Source organism: Girardinichthys multiradiatus, chromosome 2 (genome assembly GCF_021462225.1).
Source record: "Girardinichthys multiradiatus isolate DD_20200921_A chromosome 2, DD_fGirMul_XY1, whole genome shotgun sequence".
Taxonomy (NCBI): domain Eukaryota; kingdom Metazoa; phylum Chordata; class Actinopteri; order Cyprinodontiformes; family Goodeidae; genus Girardinichthys; species Girardinichthys multiradiatus.
Window position 1 is genome coordinate 31,519,049 of NC_061795.1, and position 15,365 is coordinate 31,534,413.

General features: G+C 36.8%; 2 protein-coding genes across 2 annotated transcripts; one reads left to right on the top strand and one right to left on the bottom strand.

Moving 5' to 3' along the window:
• Positions 1–1,208: 1,208 nt before the first annotated feature.
• On the bottom strand, positions 1,209–7,317 carry si:dkey-30c15.2 (uncharacterized protein LOC558938 homolog). Its single transcript, XM_047349987.1, has 12 exons — positions 7,171–7,317; positions 7,036–7,079; positions 6,103–6,166; positions 5,139–5,276; positions 4,223–4,327; positions 4,077–4,126; positions 3,886–3,996; positions 3,733–3,778; positions 3,558–3,629; positions 3,245–3,398; positions 3,079–3,161; positions 1,209–1,736 (listed from the first exon to the last, which is right to left on the bottom strand). The coding sequence occupies exons 1-12, from the start codon at positions 7,216–7,218 to the stop codon at positions 1,590–1,592; spliced, it is 1,062 nt and encodes a 353-aa protein (XP_047205943.1). The 5' UTR covers positions 7,219–7,317; the 3' UTR covers positions 1,209–1,589.
• Positions 7,318–7,900: 583 nt separating this feature from the next.
• On the top strand, positions 7,901–13,341 carry LOC124858139 (ADP-ribosylation factor 5-like). Its single transcript, XM_047350003.1, has 6 exons — positions 7,901–8,126; positions 9,752–9,832; positions 9,955–10,064; positions 10,703–10,774; positions 12,109–12,234; positions 12,344–13,341. Exons 1-6 carry the CDS (start codon positions 8,060–8,062, stop codon positions 12,428–12,430), a joined length of 543 nt encoding a protein of 180 aa, XP_047205959.1. The 5' UTR covers positions 7,901–8,059; the 3' UTR covers positions 12,431–13,341.
• The last annotated feature ends 2,024 nt before the right edge of the window (positions 13,342–15,365 follow it).

The following is a 15,365-nucleotide window of genomic DNA, read 5'->3' on the forward strand; positions in this document are numbered from 1 at the left end:
CTGTGGTAGTAAAGGGTTGGACAAGGTAAGCAACTATACTCAAGAAGGCTGTGTTGTTTAAGTTATGCTACTGATAGGAAACGGCCCAAAGTGTGCAAAGAAAATTTCTACCACACCATTACACCTCCAACAACAGCCTGAAATGTTGATACAATGATACTAGGCAGTCCATTGGCAAGGATACAACTGAGACATGATTTCATGTTGTTTACACCAAATTCTGACCGCACCATCTTTTAAATGTTGCAGCCAAGGTTCATTGGACCAGGTTACAATTTTCTAATCTGTTTTGGTAAGCCTTTGTGAATTGTGGCACTTGGTGTGGTCTTCTCCTGGTTAAGCACAGCTGCTTATAAGGTTCAACGTGTTGTGCATTCAGAGACCTTGTACACCTTGGTTGTGATGAGTTTGTTTGTGTTACTGTTCTACCATCTTGAATCAGTTTATCCATTCACTGACACTGAAAATGCAATTTAAAAGGCACCCAAATACTGCTCAAAATATATTTTTTCTTCTTCTGATCATTCTATGTAAACCTGAGAAATGGTTGTATGTAAAAATCCCAGTGGATTTTCAAATATTTAGTTGAGCCCTTTTGGCCACATTGAAAGTCTCTTGAATCCTCTTTGTGTCCCATTCTGATGCTTGAAAATAAATAACTAAACTAAACTAAACTTAAATTTTCTTCAACATGTGTAGATACTTAAATGTAATGAATTGCTGCTGCGTGGTTGGTTTATTTGGTATTTCTCTTATCAAGAAATTTCAGAAACAGTTGTACCTAATAAAGTGACTGTTGAGTGTATACTGTATGTAGTTTCCAGCGTATATAAAATATAGTCACTACTCACAGCATGAGCAGATCCTTAAAAAAACAAGACAGTCAAAGGAACACTACAACTTTAAAACACGTAGCCTGTGAGTGTATATTACACTTAACACGAGGGTGTGAATGTGTGGGTATGCCCCATATGTGACCTCAGCTGCATAAACGTGCATAGCTCCTTTTATTAAATATGTTAACAGCTGTGGTTGCACACGATTGTGACAGAGCAGATAGTGTGTTCCCTTCCAGTTCTGTAACAACTCAGCATTCCTTGATGCTTCAACACCTACAGAATCCAAACACTGAACTCACTGCCATAAACAATGGCCCGTGTTTGTAAAATGACATAACATTGTCTATAAAGGACACAGACATCACAGGATTTATATAGGGTCTCTTTAATGACGAAAGCAGAGTGAAACATCACAAGTCAGTTACAAAATGGTTGGTCATAGAAGTATATCAATGGTCAAAATGAATAAATACAAAATGATAGATACACCAAGATGAGAACAATAACAAAACACTTCAAAGAAAGCAATATACAGTATACTTAAGTTAATATTTTTTTTATTATTAAATGTCTATGTCTATACAGTTCTACACAAGCAGCAAAATAATAACAACCTTAATTTTAAAATTTTCAGTCCACAAATTCAGTTTCAGTCAATACAGTCATAATGTCATAAAGTGTCCAGTATTTCCTCTTGAGATCAGTACAGCATATTACAGTATAACAATACCCCTTTGTGCAATTGGTGTGTTAGCGTCGTAGAGATTCCTCAAAGAAGGCCTTGCGGTCATATCTCAGCAGGGGTGTGTTCTCCCCGAGAACAGCCTCTGTGAAGTTAGGTCGTCTCCAGGCATAAACCATGCTGTTTAGGAATCCTTGGAGGGACACAGTGGCAGCCTAAAACAATAATAATAAAAAATAACAGAATGCTGTAAAAACTGCAGCTTCTTTTATTCTTTAAAGAGCAAATACATTCACCTTTTTCAAGCCATGAAATTATTATTATTGGAGTTATAAAACATTAAAAAAAATCATGATCGGCCTTTCCATTGTTTTCCACAGTAGTATTTTTTTTAAAGAATTTTGCCCAAAAAGTCTTTTTAGCCACGTATCTCCTAGAAATAGGAAATAAGTGCCATGATTGGACCTTGGGTACAAAGGTTATCTATACCGAAAACACAGAAAACTTAAACAGGGATGGATAGCTTAAGCAGGGTTTAAACAGCCAGACCACAGATACGACTGCAGCTGTTGTTTGTGAAAAAAAAAGGTTTATCAGGAAAGAAAAAGGTTTCTTCTACAGTGTCAGACTTTATATATTTTCATTGTCAGGACAAAACATCAGCTGATGTCCACAGATCGCCTTAAATAATAACCACTCAGATTCAGCTGAAATTACGTTTTTTCTCCTCAACTGAGCCAAATGAAGGAGAGTATGGGTGTCAGTATTTTACCATTCTTTACATTTATCACTTAGTGTGACCTTTTAGAGCCAAACAACATGAAAACCTGTGTCCTAGGAATAACATTTAATCAGCATCACTGTAGTATAGTTAGATGCTCATGATTGTGTGGAGAAAAAGAGACACTTGCATAATCACGTCATGCCTCACAGCAAAGTGTATGCTATTCTGGTGATACGTTGCTGACCCTTGCCTATGGAATTAGACTGGCAAGGCGGGTCAGAGCAGAAAATATGTCTGCCTGAATCTGTTGGAATATTTGGGCTTTCAGTTACCTCTTTTTTCCAACACGAATGAATTACAAGCAGAATTTACTCACAACAGAGCGCTTTTAAATCTCTCCATAAATTGCTAGTTTGTTAATTCTCCAAGCTGCTGTTTTCAGAATGTATTTCTCCTGACTTCTTCCTCCTCCCTGGATAAGTCACCATATAAATCACCACTTTATGGATTTAAATTCGAGTTGGTAAATTTCCTATCACCAATGGTATCTTGGTTGGATGTTGTGCCAATCGGTTGTGCTATGCTTTAGGGCCCAAGTTTGGCATTCCAAACGCAATGGCAACACTCATTAGCAACTTTCAGCTGTGTTCTCGGTGGCCTTGTGCGTAACTTCTTTTTCACACTTTTTTGTACATATTTCTTAATTTCAGTGCTGCAAATTAAAGCAACTTTTGTGAGCAACAGTTGAACAACTGTCCTGAGCTCGGCAGAAAAAGTTGCAAAAATGATGACATATGGCATTTAACATCAGATCTTACTCTTCTGATACAAACCTGCATCACATAAAGTCCATAGAAGCTCTTTTGTTGAACTTTCGCCCAGATCATCAAGAGGGACAGCAAAAGGAGGAGAAGAGCTACAGAAGGATCAAGTATGAAACATCATTTTGCAAGCTAATTTACAGTCGATTGTTAGTTTTAACTGTTTGTGTGAAAGTACCTGGTGCCCAACAGAATAATATGACCAGAACTATATTTCGTGCTGTCGAAAACACTCTTTTGAATTGCCTTCTTGAATGCCCATCTCCCTCCACAGGGAAGAGCCCATCATGCATGTACTTTTCATACCACTTTCCAACTTTGAAATAAATAACCTGAAAGAAAAAAAAATATCATTACAAATTGCTAAAGCAGTTGCAGAAACAATATATGTGTCTTTAGATAGCACTGCCAAACCACTGCTATATTGGAACAAATTGTATTTGAAATATATCAATGTTCAATTTGAAGTAATCTGACTGCTAATGACTCACAGTGCAAGAAAACATCACTGTTATCACTGCAATGACAAGGAAGATTCTGATGAAAGTATCGTGGTATATATCCTAAAAAATAAGAACATAAAACATTGTTAGCATAAAATGTGCATAACTTGTACACGAAATGCAGTAATGAAAATGTACAAATGTATAAAAGCAGGACACTTACTGATCCGATGCAAGGATCCTTCCAGACATGCAAGAACAAAATACAGCTGCAGAAAAATATTAAATAAAAAATAAAAAAATCAAATGCAGGATAGAGGAGGATTGAAATTTAGGACTTTATAATAGGTTTAATCGTGTAGGTCTGAATGCTCACCTGCTGCAGTATGAGGTGTCATCCTGTGATCCGTCATTAGTAGGAACTAATATGGCAGGTATTATTAACTGTGTGCATACATAAGCAAAGTAAACTGCAAGTGGGATCAACCTGTGATACAAGAGAGGTGAAATTAGTTGCTGCTTGCTTATGAAACTTTTGGTATGAAAATGCGAGGTTGAAAGACTCACCACGCAAAGGCATAGATAGGAATTGCTGTGATTTGTCTCCTACACTGAGTCTATAAATCAAGACAGGTAGAAAGACGCATAAAATAACTGAATCTTTACACATTGTGAATAAATGTAAAGCAAAAATCTATATTTTATTGCCTTACATATTCATCTTCATCATCTGCTGCTCTTTCCCTCCACCCCTGGATAGCATTCTTAGACTTCCAGGCGTAAATGATTGCCAACAAGAATGAAATGAAATAAAATGTCTGAAAGACATACAGAAGGACAATCACACTGGGAATCATTCATAATGCAGTAATTTAAACGATTACAAGGAATAGTTTAAAATTCATTTGATCAGCTGTACTTTATTGCATGATGTGTAACAGTATTTAAAGCTTATAGTCAGCTGGCAAGATCAGAGCAGGTTCAGACATCACTATGAGGATTATTTTTTATGACGCTTTTTTAAGGACATTTTTACTATTTCTGTGAACCTTCTCACACTATGACTTTCTGTGAAACTTTAACTAAATGGAAACCATATCTATAGACTAGATGTGAAGGACATGCTGAGTCATGAGAGCACATGTTTTCATTTGTTTGTTTTAAAACTTTTAAATCAGCCTGTGTAACATGGAAGGGCTGAAGTTCAGCAATAACTGACAGAAACCACAAATGCCCAGCCTAACATTCTTAAAGTGGCAATGGCAAGTATAACAAACTATAATTATAAGCACTTTTGTCGGTCAGAAAAGGACATTTATGGGTTTCACTGTTCTCAGAGCAGACAGAAATGCCAGCATTTTAATATGATAATCTTACTTTACTCAAATGATCAAAAAAAAGTTTAATAGTTTAGACCAGTTTTCACCAGAACTTGTATAAAAATCTAAGTGGGTTAATTGAATCCATTCCACTGTGTCTCTTCTTGTCTTTTCAACCCCAAGTCCACTGAAGCAGATGGCAGCCTATGCCGACCCTAGTTCTGCTGGAGGTTTCTTTCTGTTATATAATCTGCCCAAGCAGAAAACAGTCTTGCAAATGATTTACTTTACTGAAAATACGGTTCCTCACCAGTGACAGCGGCAGGCGGTATAGGCAGTCGGTAGCATTCGTGTCAGGATGAACTTTCATGATGTTCACGACATTGGTATACAACAGGATGACAGCAGCCAGCAGGTCCGCCAGAGCAAGCTGCACCAGGAGGTGCACCTGTAAACAAATATGAAAGAGGTTGACTTGCTGTGAAACTATGCTGGTCATAATAACCTTAACAAATTTGATGAGTCATTACATGCCTAAAACATAGTGCCTTGCAAAATTGTTCATTCCCCCTGAAGCTTTTTTACAAATTTTGTCATGTCACATCAAGATATTTTATTGGTATTTTTTGTAAAACATAAAGGAGTGCATAATTGTGAAGTAAAAGCAAAATTATTGTTTTTTTTTCCTTCTTTTTAACAAATAAAAAAAGTGAAAAGTGCAGCATGTATTCACCTTCCCTGAGGCGATACCTTGTAAAAACATCTTTCCTTGCATTACTTTGTGATGATTAGTCATTTTCTAACGCTTCTTCCATAGTGGGTCGCAGGGAATCTGGTGCCTATCTCCAGCAGTCTATGGGCGGGAGGCAGGGTACACTCTAGACAGGTCGCCAGTCCATCGCAGGGAAACAAACAATCAAGCACACACACACATTCACACAACTAAGGGCAATTTAGAGAGACCAATTAACCTAACAGGCATGTCTTTGGACTGTGTGAGGAAGCTGGAGTACCTGGTGAGAACCCACGCATGCACGTGGAGAACATGCAAACTCCATGCAGAAAGACCCCTGGCCGGGAGTCAAACCCAGGACTATCTTGCTGCAAGGCCACAGTGCTATCAACTGCGCCACCGTGCAGCCCTACTTTTGTGGTTGTTATATGACAAAATGTGAAAAGGTTCAAGGGGTACTAACTTTTCCATAGCACTGTAGGTGTAGCTATGACTATAGCAGCACAGAAATAAGCATGTCAGTGCAAGCGCCTGGACTCACCTGCCCTCTTAGATGTCTCCATCTTACTATCGAAACCAGCAAGACTGAAAAACTCCCAGTTACACTGCAGATATTGAAGAAATAGTGAGCTTAGGGAAAATGATTTAGTCTGAATTTCAAACGAACAAAGAACAAAGCATATGCGTTATAAAACAACAAAAAAACTGAAACAAGGCACCTAAATCAGTTCAATAAAAATAAGCACATCTTTCCAAATCACCTACATTCAAAGTACTGTAGTTTAATCTGTGATCAGTTTAATAGAATTTGACACCATAACAATTAAGAGAATAATGCTTTGGGATTTCTGAAAGCATAAATAATTAACATATTTTAATTTATGGCTTTAATAAATATCCTGTAGATATGGAGATTAAAACAACACTTAATTAATTCTGTATTAAATAAAAAGCTAAAATTTAACACTGCTAAGATAAAACACACAAACCAAAATAGGTAGCTCTTCTTTTACAGTAGGTAAAACAAAACTCGAGTGAAACCAAAAATCCGTCAAAATAAACTAATAGAAAAAGCTAAACTGTAATTAATGTCACCTGATCTGTACTAAATCATCCTAAGAAAAAAAAAAAAAAAAGCACCTAAAATCTATAAAATGTAAGATCATAACCCTTGCTCTGAAAAAAAAAAAGCTGGATTCTTAGAACACAAAACACTGCCTTTAACAGACTTCGATGAGAGAAACTGTAAGTGAGCTACAACTCCAAGTTATGAAATTCACACAGCTGCATTATGTAAATGCACTTCTGAAATCTAAAAACAGAAAGTACATTAGGCTTTTGTTAACATGCTTCTCTGCATGTTTGGCAAATGTGTGTTGGAGAAGTCATAGAGTGGCATTAATAAGCTGCAGACACAAAACCATGCTTATATTTTTAGTTTTACTCAAACAAATATACTGTATAATCACTGTACCTGAGAGAGAGCAACACTATGTACAATATAGAGAGAACATCAATCTGTAAAATAAAATGAAAAGCAAATTTTTATCATTAGCAGAATGCCCTTGAGAAAAATGTCATAAATGTCCAAAAATACATTCTCAATTACCTGTTGTTTGTCCAAAAAACCACTGTAAGAAATATTCCATTTATTCATGGCTCACATTCAGTATATCTGCTGCTATTAAATGTGTCTTACAGTCCTCCGTGAAACTGCTTTAACTTGTCTCAGGGCACCTTTTCATAAATGCCTGCACCTTATCACATGCTGCTGTTTTGACTCCACCTCATAGTTTTTTGTTAAGGTGAGTGCTGTAGTTGCCATCATTGCATTCCTTTCAAATGGGAATCCCCATTGGCACTGTCTTACTTCCAATGATCGTACCAAAAAAGATCCACTGGAATATTTGTTTTAAACTGCCCTGGTAATTCCAGTTTGTCAAAAGTGAAATATATGCTTGACTCTGCTTTTGTTTTCCTGCTACTATCTTATGCAATAGCACAAATCACATAAATACAATTTTAAGTGATATATATATATATATATATATACTGCGAGGTTTGCACTGAATAGCAGCTGCACATTCTGTGCAATAGTGACATCTAGTGGTGTTTCTACAATAGTGTCAGGGCTTGGTAAGTGCATTAAAGTCTTGGGGACAAAAAAAACGTAGCAATGCACGTTATTTACGCTTTCTTGTGGATTGAATCTTTTTTTTTTTTTCCGCTTTCATCCAAATAAATGCAGGGTTTGTCTAAGAAACACTAAAATTATGTTTAAAAAAAACTAAGTTTCGCTGCGGGTTTGTGGACAGATAAAGCTGGTTCAGGCTGATGATGACGCCGTGTCTTCCACGTTTACACCGGACGTGGCAGTCTGGAGTGAAATCACAGTAACTTCCCTCGCTCGCCCTCCAGTTTTAAACATATTTCGCGTTGCTGTTGTCGTGTTTAAACATCAGCTCTAGTTTTATAGAGTCAAACGTTCTCGGGCAGCCATGGGGCTCACCATCTCGTCCATCTTCGGTCGGCTGTTTGGGAAAAAACAGATGAGGATTTTGATGGGTGAGTGAAAGTTTTGTTGGCTACCGGTAGTTAGCATCGCTTTCTACAGAAAACAGAGAAGAAGTGAGTTAAGAAGTACTGTTAAAGGGTCAGAGTGGTAAAACAGGTACAAGGCAGGGTGTGCATTGTTTCCGGAAAGAAAATGAACGGATTCCTCCCTAAAAAAAAAAAACAACGAGGTTTTTCGTTAAATAGTTTGGCACAGGAGGCTTTTTATGTGGCCTTCTTCAGGGAATGTTAGCAATTGTCAAATAAAACGTTAATTAAAGGACTTTAAAAGATATGGTTGTCAAAACCCTCTAAATTATCACGCATAAATACAAACTAGCCCTCTGTGTGATCATAAAGAGATGTGAAAATAAAAAAAGGAAGGCAGTCATCACATAAAAGGCGAGACTTAAAAAAAATAAAAAACCCCCCTGTTGAAGCTCTTGAAAAGGTTTTATTCTTCATTTTTAATTTTCTCAAAGTAAAGTTGAATAATCCTGATATGAGAACAAGTGTTTTAGATTTTGAATAATTGATTTGCCACATCACAAGCTAAGTAACATTTTATCTTGCACTATTGTGGTTTTCAAGTCACAGACTGAGAACACACTTTTATTTTTAATGTGTAAGTAAAAAGCACTTTCACTGCTTCTTTGAGCTCCAGTCCCCTGGCTCTCAAACGTCTTACTGGGGAAGTTGTGCATTTATCACCAACTCTGATCTTAAAACCAATATTGCTGGCTTGCCTCCTAATAAGATTTTTGAAGTGAGGTGCTGTTAAAAGGTAACTGCAGTAGATATCTCTCAACATCTTCACTTAGCTTGATTTACAGTATAACTTAGCATTTTATACATTTAATTGAAATCCAGAAGAAGACTTAAACGTCATCAAGTTTAAATTAGTCTGTGATTTCCAAAGACTACAATAGTTATTTACGCAGGAAACTGAGATAGGAGGCAGTGCGCCATTAATAACCTTCCTGTGTGAAACACTTGCTTGGGAGCAAATATCTGACCAGACCAAATGCCTGATAGAAAAGTAACCCATAATTTGAAAACCAGTTTGAATTTAAAACCCTTTAAATCAGGGTTTTAAACTAGAAAAGGGCTGATATATTTTCAGAGTACAACCATGAGTGACAAATATCCTGATATTGGGTTATTAGAGGGATCAAGGAACTCCTTCAGTTTGCTCACCTTGACTGTGTTTTCTTTTCTGTTAGTGTGAAGGAAAATGTAGTAGCTTTTTTTTTTTTTAACTCATGACATGTGGAACATACAGATAATAAAAACCAAACCCATGTTTGTACCCGAAATGTTATAAAAATAAAATAAAATACATGAAAATCTAGAAGTTGGAGTTCACCAATGAATAAAGTATTGAAAAGGTGTATAGACACAATTTTGCAAGTGTTCTGTTGGCTAGTATCTGTAAAAATATAACTATATTTAACATTGTTAGTAAGTGGCACAAACAGTTTTACTTTGACGTAAATAAGTGCTGTCTTTTCTGATTAGGGCAGAAAATATCTGCACTGCCTCTGTACAGCTTTATGCTGCATGTTTATTTTCCTGTGATGATTAGATTGTGAGTTGTTCCTTTTAATAACTGGTCATGTTCTTTCTACCTTCCTCAGTTGGACTAGATGCTGCTGGAAAAACAACTATCCTGTACAAATTGAAGCTTGGAGAAATTGTGACCACTATCCCAACCATTGGTAAGACATTTATTTGAAACTTGTCCTAGTTTTTCTTTTTTTTTTTTTTTTTTTTTACTTTCTTTGTCAGTGTTGACGATGTCAATGTTTTTTTTTTAACTGTCCCCTTTTTTTTGTAAAAGGTTTCAATGTGGAGACGGTGGAATATAAAAATATCAGCTTCACTGTTTGGGATGTGGGTGGCCAAGACAAAATCAGACCTCTCTGGAGGCATTACTTCCAGAACACACAGGTATGAGTGTAACTTTGCTTCGAATTCACAGAGAAAACCCCGTTATGCAAGCACGGAGTACTCTGAAACTTTTACAACAGGGGATTTATCACAGGGCAGTGACTCAACTGTTTTCTTTATCTCTTTCCTCCATTCTATCTAAGTTTTTTTTTCTTGTTTATTTTCCAGTTACTCTCTTGGAGGATGTTCAGTCAGTTGTTTTACTCTGTTGCAGAAAACAAAATCGCAGATACGAGATAAAACCAGTTTATGTAAAAGCAGAACGTTCAAGTTCCTGACCATATTGCTTAAGCTCTTCAACGATGAGGGGATAAATATGGACTCATCTTTTAATAATATATTATAAATATAGCAATCCTGGTTTATAATGGTGAAGTCAGAAAAGAGTTGCATCCTTCTCTATACTCGATCTGAATAAAATGTGCCATCATTTATTGCAGAGTAATTTCTTTGTTTTGACATGTTTCAAAAAGTTCAGCTGGAAAATCTTAACAGCTTTCTGTCATTTCTGTGCTGTTTCCTGCAAAGTTAAATAACATGAGGTTGTTTTAATATTAAAATCTAAACATATCTGTTGCACCATACTAAACGTTAATGCTGTCGTAACTGTTCTTCTGTTTTGTTTTTTAATTTCTTAGGGTCTGATCTTTGTAGTGGACAGTAATGACAGAGAAAGAGTAGCTGAGTCTGCAGAGGAGCTCTCCAAAATGGTATGCGTTTTTAAAAATGCAGCTTGATATTGTCATGATCCTTCTGAGCTGAAAGTGTCCAGAATTTCCTCGCAGTTCACTGGAAACATTTGTGTGACGTTATCATTGCCAGAAGAGGTTCATCCAGTTTAGCAGATGCAGGAGTTCACAGGAGGATACATGTCTAATAGATGAGGTCATTAAAAGCATAAATGATAATAATTTTCCATTTGATCCAGCAACATGCGTGTATTTATGGCAATGACTTGAATCATTTTTGAAGCCACGTAACCCTGATAATCAAAAGCTTCACCTTCTTTTTTTTTTTTTTTGCGTTTTTCTTTCCTGGACACAAGCTGCCTTTTAGGATGTGTGTAAATCTTAAAATGAAGTAAAATCATAAACAATATCAGAGGCCCTTCATAAAAGCTTAGTTCTGTGTGACCGTATTGCTGTGAGTTGCTTCCAGTATGCTGATTTGTTTGAATTTTATTTCTATTTTCAGTTTTAGAGGGATGCAAAAATTATATAGGAGTGTAGATATCATTTTTGTTAAAGTGTTTCACTGAGTTGTGTGTTCGCTGCATGGCTGTCAAAGCAGCCAAGTGAATGAACCTTGGGCTCTATGTTTCTGTCTTCCATTTACTTTTGAAGGGTTTGTGCCTTTTTTTTTTTTTTTTTTTATTGAGAAAAAAGAGTAAGTACAACATAAGATGGAGTACGCCCATGCATTTTGGGATTATATTTAAATTTTTAGACTGAATGTATTTATTTATGGAAAGCGCTGGCTTTGTTTAGCACAAAGTGTTTCTGATTGCAGAATGTTCTGTAGGGGCTCATGCTGTGGATTGGATAGCGATGCACCAATTTGGCTTTTTTTGGGCCGTTACCCAAATTTCCGGTTGTTGTTGTTTTTTTTGTTTTTTTTAAGGTCTGATCTGCTGATTCCTGAGGATTTTGCCCATCAGGGAAAAACCAGCACCTTAAATCTAACAGAATTTGAAGGAATTACAACATTATCCTTATTTATGCATCAAAATCACATGTCTAAGTTCAAAGCAAAGCAAAGTGCAGTAAAGGATATGATGGTAGCTGATGCTTTTATTGACCAAAATTGTTGGTACTTCCTAGTTTTGATGCATTTTTAGAAATAAGGAAAAGTAATTAAATCTTTCACTATTTTTACTGTATCAGAGCGGATCAAGTCATATTGATTGCTGCATCTCTACTGTCGTATCTGATAACTAATCTGTAACGCCTGTCTCCTGTGTGTGTGTGTGTGTGTGTGTGTGTGTGTGTGTGTGTGTGTGTGTGTGTGTGTGTGTGTGTGTGTGTGTGTGTGTGTGTGTGGGCAGCTTCAGGAAGATGAGCTGAGAGATGCCGTTTTGCTGGTATTTGCAAATAAACAGGACCTTCCAAATGCCTTAACAGTCAGTGAACTGGCAGACAGACTTGGTGTACATGCCCTTCGCAGCAGAACTGTGAGTTATTTGAATAAAAAAAAAATCTTCTCTGCTAAATTTAAAACTGTGGACTTTGTTGAGATGCGATCGTCACCTCCTGACAGCCACGTGCCCTTTGTCTCCACAGTGGCACATCGAGTCCACCTGCGCCACCCAGGGTACCGGGCTATATGAAGGACTTGACTGGCTATCCAAAGAGCTGTCGAAGAACTAGAGAAGGATCGGCTGGACAGCAGAGTGAGACTGATCAACACAGTGCATAAGAGAAGACAGACATTCAGTCCAGAACCCATTTGTCTTTTAGCGCCAATGTTTACGAAAAGAACCAGGCTGTTGGATGGTTAACTCAACTGTGACAACCTCTGTTTTGTTTTTCTGCACAGTCTCTCCTTTTTGCAGCCTTACATTTAGACTTCCTGTTTCATGGTGAGCAAATTATATTTTTATGGTTTTCCCAGAAAGAAATACTTTCATAAATTTGGGAGTTTTGGTCAAGGTAAAATGGTCAACTCCCATAAGCTGTTAATTGCCATACCCCCTGTTATTATTTAACTTCTGGATACTTTCTTCTTCTTTTTTTTTTTTTTTTTTTTTCTTCAATACCAGCTTGTTATTTGTAAGTCTGTGGCTTGATAATTAAATGTAATTTGCTTGTAGTTTGGCACCAAAAAGGATCACTTTTTGGCACGAAGCTGTTTCTTGTAATGCATTTATGTCTTTATGCCCTTGCAAAATAAAGTTATGTAACTCTACTTTGTGCTGCATTTTATGCCATGTTGCAGCAGGACCACACCACTGTGAGTTTAGATTAATGTCTTACAACTCTACTTCCTTACACGTCTGGATTTCACCATGTTTAATTATGTGGAAGCTTGTTTTCAAATGCTTTGGTTTGTGTTTGAAGGCCAGCAAGAATGTCTTACAGAAAGTAGCTTCAGCCAAAAGGAGGAAGGAAGTGCTTTCAGTGTTAACACAAGACCTGGGACATTGCAACACAGTGAAGTCTCATATTATTCTCCCTTTTTGTATTTTCAGCAACATTTAATGTTGACTTCAATGTACTGTGTAACAAACACTGTAAAATATGAATTACTCCCATTTCTCTATAATAAAGCACACAGCATACTCGCCTCTCAGTTTATTTTAGTGTGCGTCCCAGCTTTGAGAAATGTATCAGTGTCTTGAATAAAGCCACTGTCACGCTAACATGTTTTCAGTGTTTTTAATGAAAATACACTCTTCTGTAAGGATCTGTAGCTGTTAGAGGAAGTTCAGGGTTTTAATGTCGACACGATTGAAAAGCTCTTGAAAACAGATCATGTCCACTGTGTGTGTCTTCATATGCTGTGTACTCATCTGAAACCATAGCACTTCCTTTCATCTGTTGCTCAAACAGTTCAACCCTAAATTATTTATACTCCTTTAAGGTTCAATTAATCTCTTAACTTTACCAAGAAGTTTCTTCTCACTGAAAGCAATGTTTTGGAGGGGCCCAGCCAAAGTCCTGACTTGAATTTGATAAAGAATTTGTGGAGGGAGCTAAAGATTAGGGTGATGGGAAGGAGACCTTCCAACCTCAAAGACTTGGAGCATATCAGTAAATACCAGTGAAAACTTGCACAAAGCTGGTCACTATTTATTAGAAGTGGTTGATTGCTTAGATTTTTATACTGATTACAGAGAGGGTATTGATATTTGACATGCCATTTTCTTAGTGTGTAAATGAAAGCTAAATATTTTTTCCCAAAATTGATACTCCTTTTACATTGCTTTTCTGTTACCTAAATGTGATGGTTAGGAATAATATTAGGTCTAACTATGTTGCTGAGCCAAGGTCCTGATTTTGAGATGTCTGCAGGTGAAAGTTACTTTTAAATTACTTCACAATCAGATTATCGCTGAATTATAAGATGTCTGTTCTTTGGTTTTGTTTTATGCAGTCTGTCAGACTGTCACATTAATAAAATAAAAACTTGAATCAAAGAAAGCACTGCGTTGTCAAGCATTCACTGACATTTTGTCTCAGCAGGGGTTCATGTTGAGTAATTTCAGGGATGTCTCATTGATATCTTTCATATTTACTGATCGACATGTGAATGCATGAAAGCAGTGGCTTCAACCCTAACGTGTTTGTCTCCAATAGTTTTCACTGTACAACAATAATGAATTAAATGCACTTCCTGTAAGTTTTAAAGGGGATCATATGTACATAGAATAAATGAACTACAATTGGACTGTATGATTTATTTATTTTTTAGGATGGGAGGTGGACTCCACAGTGGCACAGTTGCCACCAGACCACCAAACACCTTACATGGATGAAGCAGGTCTGGAAAATGTATGAATTGATGGGGGTGTACCTATAAGCTTTAAGAAATGCTACAATAAATATGATGGGAAAGAGTTAAAAGTGGAAAACATAGAAAAAAATCACATTGCCTGGCAGAAATTTATAGCTTGTGTGTGAACACACTGCACTTTATAAAATCTGACCACAAAACCTAATTTGGAGAGCATACTAAGTGGCTCATAAATAACTGAAGGGGATGGAATAAATGGTTTCTCTGTTGCTTACAGTTTTAAATTATAAAGTCACTATTACTGTTTTCAGTGGTTCTTAATGGTGAATTGCTTTTGTCATTGACTAGGCTGACATGGAGTCTTTATTTCATATACCAGTTAGCCTAATGACTCTGTTTTGTTATGTAATCCTGAGGTTTGAAGCCTGGATGTAGGTTTTTTTTTTTTCCTAACTTGTGGTTCAGTAAGAGCCATGTATTTGTATCATATTGGACTTCTTGTCATAGTCTTCATATATCCACTATTACTTGTTTTGGCTCTATTTCTCTGCCTGCTCCATGTTCCCCATCAGCTCACCTCTTTCCACATACCATTCATATCTTACAGTATATACACTCCTTGGTTTTATAGTTTTAAGTCAGATCTGCTGCTTCTCACTTGTCGTGTTGCCTGTCAGTCTGGAGTCTGCTTTTCTTTTTTCATGTGCCTTTGATCAGTTAGTCTTTTTGATCTTGAACCCTTCTGTTGTGTTTTTGGATTTTATTTGTTCAACCAATCTTCTGGAGAAATTTATGAAAAACATGTTTTCCAAAGGAGGAACTGAACAGCAGTGACTGTGGGTGGGCCCT